At 43.0% G+C, this 17,753-nt stretch overlaps 1 protein-coding gene across 7 annotated transcripts in view; it reads right to left on the bottom strand.

Moving 5' to 3' along the window:
* The window catches only part of SEMA5B (semaphorin 5B), a 404,742-nt gene that overhangs the window by 13,725 nt on the left and 373,264 nt on the right, over positions 1-17,753 (bottom strand). For all 7 annotated transcript variants that reach the window (XM_056536944.1, XM_056536941.1, XM_056536947.1 and 4 more), the window contains exons 19-22: positions 9,333-9,503; positions 2,360-2,509; positions 2,156-2,200; positions 1,055-1,260 (exon numbers count right to left, since the gene is read on the bottom strand). In XM_056536944.1, coding sequence (XP_056392919.1) covers positions 1,055-1,260; positions 2,156-2,200; positions 2,360-2,509; positions 9,333-9,503 — 572 coding nt within the window. The remainder of the gene's footprint in view (positions 1-1,054; positions 1,261-2,155; positions 2,201-2,359; positions 2,510-9,332; positions 9,504-17,753) is intronic.

Here is a 17,753-nt window from a genome sequence, read left to right as displayed (position 1 = left end):
CGATAGATCCTCGCTATTCCTAAATGTTTCATACAGAGGAGAAATCTGTATAAAATAATCCATATGTGTTTAAAGGGGTATTCCGGCCAAAGACATCTTATCCCCTATCCAAAGGCCAGGCTGTTGCTCCAGTTTTGGAAACTTCTGTGTTTCCAGGACTGGAGACGTGACGTCATGCCACGCCCCCTCCATTCATGTCTATGGGAGGGGGCGTGGCGGCCGCCACGCCCCCTCCCATAGGCATGAATGGAGGGGGCGTGGCATGACATCACGTCTCCAGTCCCGGAGGATTTCAAAACTGCAGAAGCAGCCCGGCATAGAATGCGGGTGCTGCACGGAGATCGTGAGGGTCCCAGCGGCGGGCCCCCCACATTTAGACATCTTATCCCCTATCCTTTTGATAGGAGATAAGTTGTCTTTGGCGGGAATACCCCTTTAAGTCTGTTTTCGTCCCTCTCGGTTACTTCCGCCTCGTTAAGTATGAAGTTCCCTCCACCCGATCAGGCACAGTCGGTCCCAGTTACGGCCTCCGAGGAGTTCGGCTTTGCCGTCTAAAGCTACTTCTTAAACAACAAGACTCCATAAAAATAAATCAAAGCGACTGGATCAATAGCTCTAACAGGAAGCGGGCGCTGATTTATTTCGGTGGCAGGTTAGCAAAAAACCAACATTAATTCTTGTCAAACGCTTCAAGAATCTAAAAGGGGCCAATGTAAGTTGCCGAGTATCAATGGGATCTGGGTCTCCCCCTCCCCCAACCACCGCCAGCAAAGGAAGCTCCAGAATGTTAGAATTTTATAGATATTATAGGATAAATGGGGAGGCGACCTGACGGGGAATGACTAGGATATGACTATATGAGGATATGACTTGATGACCACAGCATGCAACCATTTAAAATCTGCACAACATCTCCCGGCTCCACCAGATGGGGGCGCTCAGCATGCTCCACCTAGTGCCATTCCCTTCTCAACATCCACCCCAATGTCTTTATTCGCCAACCCATAGTCACCCAGATCATGCCCCACGACATGCAATGCTCAGGACTCCTTACCTTGAACTCCATGGGAGTATATTTCTCATTTTTGGGGGTAGAGTTGCCCTTGTAGTGGAGATGGTTGGGGGTCGCAGGGTGGATCACGGTGGACTCCTGGGACTGTCTCTGGCACCGTTGGCAATAAACGTAGATGACAAATGTCAGGAGGCTGGAGCCAAAGAAACAAGATACCCCCGTGGCTATCAGGTGAATGAGGCTGAATCCTGTGATGGGTGGGAATACAAAAAAAAATAGTTAAGACCTGTGCTGCCCCCTAGAGGTAAGTGAATCCACAGTAGGATCTGCTGAATCTGAATCTAATGAATCGGCCATCTATTCATTTAGTCTGCTAAAAACTATTCCCCTTTCTAAGTGTTTTGATTCACTAGGAAAAGTCAGAGATAAGATTACAGACTAAGGGCTGTCCCTCTCCAGACTACAGACTGTCTCCCTCCAGACTACAGACTGCCTCCCCCCAGGCTACGAACTGTCTCCCTCCAGACTACGAACTGTCTCCCTCCAAACTACGAACTGTCTCCCTCCAGACTACAGACTGTCTCCCTCCAGACTACAGACTGCCTCCCCCCAGACTACAGACTGCCTCCCCCCAGGCTACGAACTGCCTCCCCCCAGGCTACGAACTGCCTCCCCCCAGGCTACGATCTGTCTCCCTCCAGACTACGAACTGTCTCCCTCCAGACTACAGACTGCCTCCCTCCAGACTACAGACTGCCTCCCTCCAAACTACATATTGTCTCCCTCCAGACTACAGACTGTCTCCCTCCAGATTACAGAATGTCTCCCTCCAGATTACAGACTGTCTCCATCCAGACTATGGACTGTCTTATTTCCAGGCTATGGACTGTCTTATTACCAGGCTACAGACTGTCTCCCTGCAGATTATAGACTGTCTCCGTCCAGACTATGGACGGTCTTATTTCCAGGCTATGGACTGTCTTATTTCCAGGCTATGGACTGTCTCCCTCCAGGCTACGGACTGTCTCATTCACGACCCCTCTAGGAAAAAACAGAAGACTATTCGAGCCAACAGCCGATTCATCAGATTGCGGTTTATCCCAAGACGTGTCCATCATCACACAGTAATGACATTTTTCTTACCTCCACATTCTTTGTTTTCATCAATACTTGAAGCCGGCAGAATGACTGCAAATCAAAGAAGAAGAAGAAACTGCTGTGAATGCAGAAAAACCATCTACACGAAAATGATGTGACCCTTCAGAGTGTCAGGACGGCCGCTCATATGACCGGGGGATCGGGACAGTGTGACATGAGTGACACCAATAGTCAGATGAAGAGTCCTACCTGGGATCTCATTGTATATACAGTCTCTGTACTGAGTGCTGTTTCCAAGACACTGCGTGGGCCCGGGGCTGTGGATGTCACAGTAGCGGTTTCGATATTGCGTTCCGTCTTCGTGACACATGCTCCATTCTGACCATTCTGCCCAACCACCTGCAGCAACACAACCAAATAAGTCACCAAATTCTGCTCCACCTGCACAATAATCCACCACACATGGAGATATATTATGTCCACCAGCGGTCTCCAAACTGTGAACCACCTGATGTTGTAAAACGACAACTTCCAGCATGCCTGGACAGCCATTGGCCTAGTATGTCCTATAAGATGCAGCTTACAAAAGGAAGAAAATTGTAAGACCTAAACTGCATCTCATAGAAATTCACTGAAACCCTATCGTGTGAGTCCTGACAGCCGTTTGCTTTCCGGGTCTTGCTGGGAGTTGTAGTTTTGCAACAGCGGGAGGTCCACAGTTTGGAGCCCATTGGTTTAGTGAGTCCTAGAAGATGCAGCTTACAAAAGGAGGAAACAGATTGAAGCTGCATCTAATAGGAATACACTGAAACTCTATAGTGCAAGTCCGGAAAGTTATTGTTTGTCAGGGCATGCTGGGAGTTGTAGTTTTGCAAAATTGATCTACAGCTAAAGTATTGGTTCTAAACTTCTAATCTGAGGGGGAGTCTGGTACATAAAGACATTGAGGAGGAGTCTGGGGTATAAAGACATTGAGGAGGAGTCTGGGGTATAAAGACATGGAGGAGGAGCCTGGTCCATAAAGACATTGAGGAGGAGTCCGGGGTATAAAGACATGGAGGAGGAGCCTGGTCCATAAAGACATTGAGGAGGAGTCTGGGGTATAAAGACATGGAGGAGAAGCCTGGTCCATAAAGACATGGAGGAGGAGCCTGGTCCATAAAGACATGGAGGAGGAGTCTGTTCCATAAAGACATGAAGGGAGAGTCTGGCCCATAAAGACATGGAGGAGGAGTCTGGTCTATAAAGAGATGGAGGAGGAGTCTGGTCTATAGAGACATGGAGGAGGAGTCTGGTCCATAAAGACATGGAGGAGTCTGGTCTATAAAGACATGGAGGAGGAGTTTGGTCCATAAAGACATGGAGGAGGAGTCTGGTCCATAAAGACATGGAGGAGGAGTCTGGTCCATAAAGACATGGAGGAGGAGTCTGGTCTATAAAGACATGGAAGTGGAGTCTGGTCCATAAAGACATGGAGGAGGAGTCTGGTCCATAAAGACATGGAGGAGGAGTCTGGTCCATAAAGACATGGAGGAGGAGTATGGTCCATAAAGACATGGAGGAGGAGTCTGGTCTATAAAGACATGGAGGAGGAGTCTGGTCTATAAAGACATGGAGGAGGAGTCTGGTCTATAAAGACATGGAAGTGGAGTCTGGTCCATAAAGACATAGAGGAGGAGTCTGGTCCATAAAGACATGGAAGTGGAGTCTGGTCCATAAAGACATGGAGGAGGAGTCTGGTCTATAAAGACATGGAGGAGGAGTCTTGTCCATAAAGACATGGAGGAGGAGTCTGGTCCATAAAGACATGGAGGAGAAGTCTGGGGTATAAAGACATGGAGGAGGAGCCTGGTCCATAAAGACAAGGAGGAGGAGCCTGGTCCATAAAGACATGGAGGAGGAGTCTGGTCCATAAAGACATGGAGGAGGAGTCTGGTCCATAAAGACATGGAGAAGGAGTCTGGTCCATAAAGACATGGAGGAGGAGTCTGGTCCATAAAGACATGGAGGAGGAGTCTGGTCCATAAAAACATGGAGGAGGAGTCTGGTCCATAAAGACATGGAGGAGGAGTCTGGTCCATAAAGACATGGAGGAGGAAACCCATATTAATGTCTATGGATTTAGAATGGGATGTCCTAAAAGCTCTTTTTTTTTCAATGGTGTGTAGGGGGAAGGTTCAAAAACAGATGTCCTGTCCTCGGGTGGTGATTGTGAAGCATCATGACCCCAAACCATCAGAGACCCCCCAATCCCGATCTACGTTCCCTGATGTCTCTAGGACATGACATCTCCTACAACATATCTACAGAGACATCATCATCTCCTTCCTGCTGTTACCGTGAGCTGACAAAGAGAAGAAGGAACATGTCAGGACTGACGGTGATTAGTTATGCGCGATGGAAACACAGTTCCCCGCATGTAAATAACCCTTCCATCTACCCGGGAGATGTCACGGCGCCGCTGACACCCCGAATTCAATTACCATAACTGGCAGCGCGGTAATCATTGTGAAGTCAGGTGCTAGAAAACGGTTAGAAGGCAACGGCTCCTAAAATAGGAATTTATTAAATAACATCGAAAATAAATTAACTGAAATTTTTTTAAATAAATAAATAGTTAAATAAAATAAAAATAAACAAAAAAGAAAAAAAATACATAAAAAATAAATAAAAAATGAAATAAATAGTTCAATAAAATAAAAAAAAATTAAAATATATAAAAAAGTAAAAAAATACATTAAAAAAATTTAATAAAATTAAAATAAAAAATAAATAAAAATAAAATAAATAAAATTAAAATAAATCAATAAATGAAATAAATAAAATAAAAAATATTATAAAATAAAAAATAAATAATAAAATAAAAAATATTATAAAATAAAAAATAAATAATAAAATAAAAATAAATACATAAAAAATTTAGAAAAATGAATAAAAAAATGAAAAATAAAATAAATAAATGAATGAAATAAAATAAATAATAATAATAAAAAAATACCAATGGAGAATTTCTATCTAATTCACCTTCGGTGGGGTTACGGACACAATTGCGCATGTTTTACCTAAGGAACCAATTATATCCCTTGATCACGGAGCTGACATGATTTTCTGTGCTCGGTTATTGACCCGTCATACGCGGTAAGCGCTGATTTGTACCGTCACCCGCCATCTTTTCTTCAGATCCGAGCAGGTAGTCATTTAATTTCCCACCACGACGTGGGCTGCAGCCGAATCCGACTCAGATAAACTATGACAGGATCCCGGTGTGTTATTAGGCGCTAATCAAAAGCCGCCAAGTCTCCGGTCGGATGTGCGCGTCTACTCAGGTTTACCAACGCAACTTCACTCAATCCCCCAGATACCACATCAATTATTCATAGCGCAGCCGCCTGACTTCCCAGCAATCGCAATGTGTATCATTTTATAGTCCACTGTTTCCCAACCAGGGTGACTCCAGATGTTGAACAACTACAACTCCCAGCATGTTCGGAATTGTAGTTTTGCAACAGCTGGGGAGATGCAAGTCGGGGAAACACTAATCTAGAGAATTGGTATAGAGCCAACAGATGCTGGGCATGCTGAGAAATGTAGTATTGCAACAGCTGGAGACACACTGTTTGGGAAACACTAATATAGAGAATTGGTAAAGAGCCAACAGGTGTTTCGGTATGCTGGGAGTTGTAGTTTTGCAACAGCTTAAGAGACGCAGGTTGGACAACCTTGATATACAGCAGTGTTTCCCAACCAGGGTGCCTCCAGCTATTGCAAAACTACAACTCCCAGCATGCCCGGACAGCCTTTGGCTGTCGGGGCATGCTGGGAGTTGTAGTTTTGAAACAGCTGGAGGCACATTGGTTGGGAAACACGGATATAGAGCCTTGGTATAGAGCCAACGGGTGTCCGTGCATGCTGGGAGTTGTAGTTTTGCAACTGCTGGAGACTCACTGTTTGGGAAACACTGATAAAGAGCCTTGGTATAAAGCCAACGGGTGTCAAGGCATGCTGGGAGTTGTAGTTTTGCAACAGCTGGAGGGCTGCGGGTTGGACACCCTTGATATAAAGCTTCACTATAGAGTCAAAGGCTGTCCAGGCATGCTGGGTGTTGTAGTTTTGAAACAGCTGGAGACGCACTGTTTGGGAAACACTAATATAGAAAGTTGATATAGAGCTAACAGGCGTCTAGATATGCTGGGAGTTGTAGTTCTGCAATGGCCGAAGAGGCGCAGGTTGGACACCGTTAATATACAGCAGTGTTTCCCAACCAGTGTGCCTTCAGCTATTGCAAAACTATAACTCCCAGCATGCCCGGACAGCTTTTGGCTGTCCGGGCATGCTGGGAGTTGTAGTTTTGAAACAGCTGGAGGCACACTGGCTGGGAAACACTGATATAGAGCCTTGGTATAGAGCCAACGGGTGTCCGTGCATGCTGGGAGTTGTAGTTTTTCAACAGCTGGAGACTCACTGTTTGGGAAACACTAATATAGAGCCAGCGGGTGTCCGGGCATGCTGGGAGTTGTAGTTTTGCAACAGCTGGAGGCACACTGGTTGGGAAACACTGATATAGAGCCTTGGTATAGAGCCAACGGGAGTCCGGGCATGCTGGGAGTTGTGGTTTTGCAACAGCTGGAGGCGCACTGGCTGGGAAACACTGATTATAGAGCCTTGATATAGAGCCAACGGGTGTCCGTGAATGCTGGGATTTGTAGTTTTTCAACAGCTGGAGACTCACTGTTTGGGAAACACTGATAAAGAGCCTTGGTATAAAGCCAACGGGTGTCAAGGCATGCTGGGAGTTGTAGTTTTGCAACAGCTGGAGGGCTGCGGGTTGGACACCCTTGATATAAAGCTTCACTATAGAGTCAAAGGCTGTCCGGGCATGCTGGGTGTTGTAGTTTTGCAACAGCTGAAAGCTCGCTGTTTGGGAAACACTAATATAGAGCCAGCGGGTGTCCGGGCATGCTGGGAGTTGTAGTTTTGAAACAGCTGGAGACACACTGTTTGGGAAACACTGATATAGAGAGTTGGTATAGAGCTAACAGGCATCCAGATATGCTGGGAGTTGTAGTTCTGCAACGGCCGAAGAGGCGCCGGTTGGACACCCTCAATATACAGCAGTGTTTCCCAACCAGTGTGCCTACAGCTATTGCAAAACTACAACTCCCAGCATGCCAGGACAGCCTTTGGCTGTCCAGGCATGCTGGGAGTTGTAGTTTTGCAACAGCTGGAGGCACACTGGTTGGGAAACACTGATATAGAGCTTTGGTATAGAGCCAACGGGAGTCCGGGCATGCTGGGAGTTGTGGTTTTGCAAGTGTGCTGGAGGCACACTGGATGGGAAACACTGATTTATGTTATACATGGATATAAATTGAGGGTTTTGCAAAAGTCTGTTCCAGAAACTCAGCTGTTACCAGCAAGACAATGATCCCTGCATGCTGGGAGTTGTAGTTTTGCAACAGCTGGAGGGCTGCGGGTTGGACACCCTTGATATAAAGCTTCAGTATAGAGTCAAAGGCTGTCTGGGCATGCTGGGTTTTGTAGTTTAGCAACAGCTGGAAGCTCACTGTTTGGGAAACACTAATATTGAGCCTTCGGCTGTCCGGGGATGCTGGGAGTTGTAGTTTTGCAACAGCTGGAGGCACCCTGGTTGGGATCCACATCGACTTCCAATGCTGAAGCGTTGGAGCCGCGTTTCCTCCGTACCGCAACGTCCTGGCCGGGATCCATGATAAATAAATCTCTTTGTTGTGTTTATCCCGCTTGTCTATGGAAATCAGCGCACAGGCAATTACGGCTGACATGAGCCATATGCTGAGATGGAGCGCGCAGCCCGCGCTGGACGGAGACGCCTCGCCGCCGGTGACTACATCCAGCGCTGCTGCTTCTCGCGCCTCATTACAATACGGTTTCCGTCTCCTCTTTGATTCTCGTTTCTTTTCAAAGGAAAAATGCAAAACGATTCCTAAAGCTTCTCCCATTGTAGTAAATGTATAAAGCGTTTATAAAGAAGCGCCATAGAGCGCCGTCCCATTATTATTACCGTACACCGCCGCGCTCCGCCATCACATCCTCTGCATTGTCCATACATTGTATTATGTCCGAATCCCCAACGAGAGGAGAAGCCGCCGCCCACAGAGCTGACAGTCCGCGAGCAGAAGGGAACGCCTCATCCTATTGTTTTCTATCAAGTTTTTATGTTGAACATTTTTCTTTTGTTATTTTTCTTTCCTAATTTTCCATTTAAACTTTCTATATTATAAAAATGATCCTGACGTTTTGCAGTTTTCATTCTGGCCACTAAGCCTAATAATAAGCTGAGACTTCTGTAGACATCACTTCCCAGTAGCGTCACAGACAGAATTACTAATGATAGATATTACAGGAACAACCATTCACAATAGGTAACAGACACAGCTTACCTGCTCCTCTCTTTACACTGACTTCTGTACAGGTCACAGAGCATGCCCACAACACTCTCCCATAGAAGTATATAAATGATGGTGTCAGCTCACCTTCTCCTCCCCCTCCCTGGAAAGGTCACAGAGCATGTCCAAACCACTCTCCCATAGACATCTATAGGTATTGGTAACCGCTCACTTCCTCCCCCTCTGCCTACATTGACCTTTGCATAGATCACAAAGCATGCCCACAACGCTCTCTAATAGAAGTTTATAGATGATGGCAGCTCACCTCCTTCCTGCACAGATAACAAAGCATGCCCACAATACTCTCCAATAAAAGTGTATAGGTAATGGCAGCTCACCACCTCCTCCCCCTCCATGCACAGGTAACAAAGCATGCCCAAAACACTCTCCAATAGAACTTTATGGATAATGGTGGCAGCTCACCTCCTCCTCCTGACCTCTGCACAGGTAACAGAGCATGCCCAGAAAATTCTCCAATAGAAGTCTATAGGTAAAATATCTGCCCCCATAATAATTTACAAAAAATGAAAACCTTTCAGAAAATAGGAACATTTTAGAAAAAATAGGAATTTATATCAGCATCAGGCGCTGATCAATGAAAGAAATCCAGATGACATATTCCCTCCAAAATAATCCAGAAATCTTCACACTGACCACTGAGCCTAACAACAGTCCGACACTTCTGTTCTGTAGAGATTACTTCTCAGTAACATGGGAAACACTGTGATACAAATCTGATCATTATATTGTAAACAATACAAATTAATAATGGTGCGTGACCACCCAGCGCCCCCTACCTTCACAGGGGTAGGTATTACAGAGCGCCTCCTCCGTGTGTAGGCCGATGCAGATGTCGCCTCCATTGGATGGGGAAGGGTTGGTGCAGGTACGTGTGCGCTGGTAATGTCCACCCCCACATGTGGCAGAACACTGAGTCCACGATGACCAACAGGACCACGAGCCCTTCACTACAACATAAAAGAGAGAAAAATAAATCCGTCATCGCTCGGAGGATAAAGGAAATTATCCAAATATCTGCCAAAAGAGAGAATGTAAACGTCAGACTCTGCACATATCAAATACCGAAAACATGAAATATACCGTCAATATACTGACAGATACACGACTCTTCACTGTGAGGAAATGTCAGAACCTTATTCTGAATATCAGGTAATTCTACAGAGCAGAGAGGCCGGATACAGCCCTGTCTATAGTGTACTGTACTATAACAGTTATATACTTGTATATAGGGGCAGTATTATAGTAGTTATATTCTTGTATATAGGAGACAGTATTATAGTAGTTATATTCTAGTATATAGGAGCAGTATTATAGTAGTTATATTCTTGTATATAGGGGGCAGTATTATAGTAGTTATATTCTTGTATATAGAAGTATTATAGTAGTTATATTCTTGTATATAGGAGCAATATTATAGTAGTTATATTCTTGTATATAGGAGCAGTATTATAGTAGTTATATTCTAGTATATAGGAGGCAGTATTATAGTAGTTATATTCTTGTATATAGGAGCAGTATTATAGTAGTTATATTCTTGTATATAGGAGCAGTATTACAGTAGTTATATTCTTGTATATAGGAGCAGTATTATAGAAGTTATATTCTTGTATATAGGAGGCAGTATTATAGTAGTTATATTCTTGTATATAGGAGGCAGTATAATAGTAGTTATATTCTTGTATATAGGAGCAGTATTATAGTAGTTATATTCTTGTACATAGGAACAGTATTATAGTAGTTATATTCTTGTATATAGGAGGCAGTATTATAGTAGTTATATTCTTGTATATAGGAGGCAGTATAATAGTAGTTATATTCTTGTATATAGGAGCAGTATTATAGTAGTTATATTCTTGTATATAGGAGCAGTATTATAGTAGTTATGTTCTTGTATATAGGAGGCAGTATTATAGTAGTTATATTCTTGTATATAGGAGCAGTATTATAGTAGTTATATTCTTGTATATAGGAGCAGTATTATAGTAGTTATATTCTTGTATATAGGAGCAGTATTATAGTAGTTATATTCTTGTATATAGGGGGCAGTATTATAGTAGTTATATTCTTGTACATAGGAACAGTATCATAGTAGTTATATTCTTGTATATATAGGAGCAGTATTATAGTAGTTATATTCCTGTATATAGGAGCAGTATTATAGTAGTTATATTCTTGTATATAGGAGCAGTATTATAGTAGTTATATTCTTGTATATAGGAGCAGTATTATAGTAGTTATATTCTTGTACATAGGAACAGTATTATAGTAGTTATATTCTTGTATATAGGAGCAGTATTATAGTAGTTATATTCTTGTACATAGGAACAGTATTATAGTAGTTATATTCTTGTATATAGGAGCAGTATTATAGTAGTTATATACTTGTATATAGGAGGTAGTATTATAGGAGTTACCCATTGTATTTTGGGCACATCACCTGGAGGTAAGTAAATATGTAGTCATCCCTTAATAACACAATAATAAGTGGTTGAAGGACCGTTTACTGGGCATCAGGAGGTGAGGACGAGAGTTACAGGGAGCAGTGCTGATGTTGGCTCGGAGATGCGGTGCCGTTACAGTGTGAGATGCCGTATATTATATCACAGGGAGCTTCTCCTTTCGTTCATTCACCATTTTCGAGATTTATAGAACATTATATACATTTTATTTAACATAAAAGTATTTATACAATTCTGTGTAATAAAAATGTAACATAATGAAGAAAGAGTCTTAATTAAATGCATCTCTCATGTTGGCCGCATCATACATATTTAACAGGACGCCGCCGCCGCCACCGCCGCCATCGCCAATGTATCAGATAAGATAAAAGAATCATCTATGACTCCAGAAACAAAGTAAGGCCGGGTAAGATTCCTCAAAACCTGACTAAACTGTATCAAAACGTATGTACAAATTTTAATCCGTATACGGTTTGAAAAATGTCGGGTTGCATCCGCTTTTTAAGAAAAAACGTATACGTTTTTAACTTTTCACTCCATTATGAATAAAGTTTCACTTGTTTGATTAAAATTCCAAGAAAAAAAATGTGCAAAGTCAAAAACCATATGGTGAAAACTGGATGGAACCGTACGCACATACGGTTCTGTATGGTTCCCATTGACTCCCATATACGTTTCAATACGGTTTTTCACCCGGACCAAAAAGCGTGGTAGTCTACAGTTTTGGGTACGGGAAAAAAACTGACAAAACCGTACAGGATGCAAAACGGACACAATCTGATGCATCTTTTTGCATGGAGAGTCACTGCATACGGTTTTCAATACGGTTCTGTACGATTTTCCAATTGAAAATGGATACGGGAACTGAATTGGAAAAACGTGGTGTGACTCCGGCCTTACTAATATTTGGGAGCAAAGTAACTAATCCCTGCCCAATAAACAACAATGTATCAGTTTTATTACGACGGCTTAAAAATAACCAAATGTAACAATAATAAAACAAACAAAACCAAATTAAAACAAACTATTTCGCACAAGTTTTCTAATTTAGGGTGCGTTCACACCACGATTTTACTATACGGTTTCGTAAAAAAAAAAAAAAAAAAACACGTATGCAACCGTACAGAAAACCGCGCCCATAGACTTTCAAAACCGTATGCACCATAATGTATACGGTTGTCTCCGTTTTTCAAACCATACGGTTTTTAACCTCTTTTCCGGACAGAAAACTGTAGTCTACCACGGTTTTAGGTCCGGGTGAAAAACTGTATTAAACCGTATACGTTTTTTTTTTTAACATGGGAGTCAATGGGAACCGTACAGACCTGTATGTGAGTACAGTTCCATCCGGTTTTCACCATACGGTTTTTGGCTTTGTGCAGTTTTTTTTTCTTGGAATTTCAATCAAACAAGTAAAACTTTATTCATAATGGAATGAAAAGTAAAAAATGTATACTTTTTTTTCTTAAAAAACGGATGCAACCGTATACAGATAAAAATTTGTACACACGTTTTGATACAGTTTTGTCAGGTTTTGAGGAATCCGTTTTTTTAAACAAAAACCTGATACTGGAACTGTATTGCAAAAACGTGGTGTGAACCCTCGGATTGAACACAAGTCAGCATTTTGCGTTTGTTACAGTGTATCAGTATATAGACAGTCATGTGAACAGCTGCAGCCCTAATAAACTGAATGTCCGTGCCTTTAAATGCACGGATACATTGTAACAAACCCTCTGCTTAAAGGTTTTATAGAATCTAGATCAGTGGTCTCCAAACTGTGGGCATGCTGGGAGTTGTAGTTTTGCAACATCTAGAGGTTCAGACAGGCTGACTGCCTTTAAATGCACTGATACACTGTAACAAACCCTCAGCTATGAGGTCGGAACAGGTTTTATAGAATCCAGATGAGTTGCAACATCTAGAGGTTCACAGTTTGGTTACCTAACTACAACTCCCAGCATGCTCAGACAGGTTGACTGCCTTTAAATGCAATGAAACATTGAAACAAACCCTCAGCTATGAGGCCTGAATAGGTTTTATAGAATCCAGATGAGTTGACTCCAAACTGTGAACCTCTAGATGTTGCCAAACTACAACTCCCAGCATGCCCGGACAGGCTGACTGCCTTTAAATGCACTGATACATTGTAACAAACCCTCAGCTATGAGGTCGGAACAGGTTTTATAGGATCCAGATGAGTTGCAACATCTAGAGGTTCACAGTTTGGATACCTAACTACAAATCCCAGCATGCCCAGACAGGCTGACTGCCTTTAAATGCACTGATACTTTGTAACAAACCCTCAGCTATGAGGTCTGAACAGGTTTTATAGAATCCAGATGAGTGGACTCCAAACTGTGAACCTCTAGATGTTGCCAAACTACAACTCCCAGCATGCCCGGACAGCCAACGGCTGTCCGGGCATGCTGGGAGTTGTAGTTTTGCAACATCTGTACATTCACGGTTTTAAAACCACTCATCTAGATTCTTTAAAACCTTTACAGACCTCATAGCTGAGGGTTTGTTACAATGTTTTATTGCATTTAAAAGTAGTCAGCCTGTCTGGGCATGCTGGGATTTGCAGTTTTGCAACATCTGGACATCCACAGTTTTAAACCAACTCATCTAGATTCTATAAAACCTGTACAGACCTAATAACATCTCCCAGCCAGGGGGTTTGTTACAATGAATCAGCGCATTTAGATGTAAACCAGACTGCTCCCCATTCACTGACAGCAAGCAGAGATCCTGACAAGCGTAAGAAAGTGAAGACTGAACGAGCCCTTTAATAAAATACTCCAGTCAACATAATGGGAACATGACCGAGATTTGTCATCCCTGATCCCGCGGGCCTCTGTACTATACATCATCCGGCCGCTGACCCCGCACTTGACCGCTGCGTAAATCCCGCCCGTCCACCGGCGCTGACCTCTGACCTCTTCTCTATCCACACCTTTGGTTAAAACACTGAGGCTGAATTAATTCGGCATAAAGCCTCCGTCATGGCGCTGATTTGTGGTTCATTTGTTATCGGAAATTCATAAAATCAGGAAGTTTCGCGGCTTTAATGATCTTTTCTAAGTGTCTTAATTTCTCCCAAAAAATACTGAAATTGTTACTAAATGCGTAAAACGCTTCGCTTTTCTGCAGCGACAAAGGGCTGGAATTTCAGCTCCGCAAGTAATGGGGGTGCGGTAAGGAGGTGTCCCGTAGGTGAAGAGACCGCCCCCTGCCTGCTCCTCCTTAAACAGATTTGTAAATTACTTCTATTATAAAATATTAATCCTTTCAGTACTCATGAGCTGCTGAAGTTGAGTTGCTCTTTTCTGTCTAAGTGCTCTCTGATGACACGTGTCTCGGGAACTATCCAGAGTAGAAGCAAATTCCCATAGCAAACCTCTTCTACTCTGTGCAGTTCCCGAGACAAGCAGAGATGTCAGCATAGAGAACTGTTGCCAGACAGAAAAGAACAACTCAACTTCAGCAGCTGATAATTATTGGAAGGATTAAGATTTTTTAATAGAAGTAATTTAATAATCTGTTTAACTTTCTGGAACCAGTTCATATGAAAAAAAATATTTCTTGGAATACCCCTTTAATATAGATTTTCTCTAAAATGTTCTTCAGTAGGTGGCGCTGTTTTGATAACTTTATAAACCTCTACAGTCATGGTCTATAAATCTGTGGCCCTCCAGCTGTTACAAAATTACAACTCCCAGCAAGCAACAGCTGGAGGCACCCTGGTTGGGAAACACTGATGTAACATAAAGCAGTGTTCACCAACCTATGTATCTCCAGATTTTGCACTATTTGTAAAAGCTGTAAAGGTTTGGTATAATGGGCGTTTTGTTTTGCAACTTCGTAAGTTTGTAAGAGTTTTGCCAGGGCATGCTGGGAGTTGTAGTTGTGACAAGGCTGGAGTTGAATTTTTTTACATTTGTGAAAGTAAGGCATGCTGGGAGTTGTATTTTGCAATTCTTTATAACAGTTGTAAAAATGTTGACTTATTGTTGTTTTGCTACAGTTTTGTCAGGGCATTCTGGGAGTTGTAGTGTTAAAGGGGTATTCCAGGAACTAACTTTTTTTTTTTTTTTTAAATATCAACTAGCTCCATAAAGTTAAACAGATTTGTAAATTACTTTTACTAAAAAAAAAATCATAATTCTTCCAGTACTTATCAGCTGCTTAAGTTGAGTTGTTCCAGTCTGACCACAGTGCTCTCTGCTGACACCTCTGTCTGTCTCAGGAACTGTCCAGAGTAGGAGCAAATCCCCATAGCAAACCTCTCCTGCTCTGGACAGTTCCTGAGACAGACAGAGGTGTCAGCAGAGAGCACTGTGGTCAGACTTAAAAGAACAACTCAGCAGCTGATAAGTACTGAAAGGATTAAGATTTTTTAATAGAAGTAATTTACAAATCTGTTTAACTTTCTGGAGCCAGTTGATATGGGAAAAAAAAAAAAAGTTTTTTCCTGGAATACCCCTTTAAAGGAGTAGTTCAGTGGTGATTCAGTGGTGAGCAACTTATCCCCTATCCTAAGGATAGGGGATAAGTTGCAGATCGCGGGGAGTCCGACCGCTGGGGTCCCCTGTGATCTCCTGTACGGAGCCCCGACAGCCCGCGGGAAGGGGGCGTGTCGACCTCCGCACGAGGCGGCGGCCGACACGCCCCCTCAATACAACTCTATGGCAGAGCCGAAGCGCTGCCTTTGGCAATCTCCGGCTCTGCCATAGAGATGTATTGAGGGGGCGTGTCGGACGCCGCCTCGTTCGGGGGTCGACACCCGCTATCTCGGCGGAGAGCCGGGGCCCCGTACAGAGAGATCGCAGGGGGCCCCAGGGGTCGGACCCCCCGCGATCTCAAACTTATCCCCTATCCTTAGGATAGGGGATAAGTTTTTCACCACTGGACTACTCCTTTAACAAAGCGAAAGTTGTAGTTTTGCGACATTTGTCAAAGTCTACGGTGTCGTAGCTTTGCAACAGTTTTGTGGAGGCATGCTGGGAGTTGTGATTTTGAAATACTATAACAGTTTTGGAAAAGTTTTTAATGGTGGTTTAGGAACAGTTTCTCCAGGGCATTCTGGGAGTTGTAGTGTTAAAGCTGACAATGCCGATCTGCAACATTGGAGTTTTGCAAAAGTTTTGTGAGGACTCTAGGAGTTGTAGTTTTGTAACATTTGTAAAAGTTCTGTCACAATTCAGGGCATGCTGAAACTTGTAGTTCCGACAAACCTGTGGACTTGTATTTTTGCAACAATTGTAACAGCAGTAAATTTTGCAGCCGATTTGTCAGGGCATGCTGGGAGTTGTGGTTCTGCAATACTTTGTATTAGTTTTAAATGGGCACTCTCATTAAAACTATTTTTGCTATTGCACTCCTTGTGGTAAATAAAAAAATCTTTCTAATATACTTTGTTTACAAAAAAACATGACATTTTCTATGTTTTATTTGTGTTTGAAAAAGCTGCCACTAGGTGTCACTACTTGTCCAGAGCACATTTCTTGCACAGACTTTGGACTCCTGCTGGCCTGGCAGAAGTCCAAAATCAGGAAATGCAGTCTGGCGTGCTGAGTGGGTGGTGGGGGTGGGGGTGCAGCCTTAGCCAATCATAGCTCATCTCACACTGAACTGCTCTGGGCTGTGTGTAGCAGATTGAGGGAGGAAGTTCTCCCCTCTATGGCTTCAGATTATGTCACACCTGCTGGGGAACGCCCCTTCCCAGTCTGACCAACACCAATTTAAACATACAAAATAAGCAGATCGAGGACCAATATAGGTACGCTCAATCCCAAGTTAGATACGCATAAAATTATATTCATTAATGACCTTGTAGAGGGGTTGAATAGCAAAGTAGCAATCTTTGCAGATCATACTAAACTCTGTAAAGTGGTAAACCCTATAGAGGACAGTGAACTGTGTATAGTGGATAACACAATAGAGGACAGTGCACTGTGTATAGTAGATAACACTATAAAGGACAGTGCACTATAAAGGACAGTGCACTGTTACAAATGAATCCGGATAGGTTGGTGGTTTGGGCTGGGAAGTGGCAGATGAGGTTCAACACTGATAAATGTAAGGTAATGCACATGGGGAGGAAAAATCCGGGCTGGGATTATGTATTAAATGGGAAAACACTTGGGACGACGTGGAAAAGGACTTATGAGTCTTAGTTAACAGTAAATTTAGCTGTAGTGATCAGTGTCAGGCAGCTGCTGCCAAGGCAAAAAAATCATGGGGTGCATCAATAAGGGCATAGATGCCCACGACAAGGAAATAATTCTACCGCTGTACAAATCACTAGTCAGACCACACATAGAATACTGTGTACAGTACTGGTCAGACCACACATAGAATACTGTGTACAGTACTGGTCAGACCACACATAGAATACTGTGTACAGTACTGGTCAGACCACACATAGAATACTGTGTACAGTACTGGTCAGACCACACAGAGAATACTGTGTACAGTACTGGTCAGACCACACATGGAATACTGTGTACAGTACTGGTCAGACCACACATAGAATACTGTGTACAGTACTGGTCAGACCACACATAGAATACTGTGTACAGTACTGGTCAGACCACACAGAGAATACTGTGTACAGTACTGGTCAGACCACACATGGAATACTGTGTACAGTACTGGTCAGACCACACATAGAATACTGTGTACAGTACTGGTCAGACCACATATAGAATACTGTGTACAGTACTGGTCAGACCA

This window comes from Hyla sarda, chromosome 8, assembly GCF_029499605.1.
Source record: "Hyla sarda isolate aHylSar1 chromosome 8, aHylSar1.hap1, whole genome shotgun sequence".
Taxonomy (NCBI): domain Eukaryota; kingdom Metazoa; phylum Chordata; class Amphibia; order Anura; family Hylidae; genus Hyla; species Hyla sarda.
This window is presented reverse-complemented; position numbering and strand designations above follow the sequence as displayed.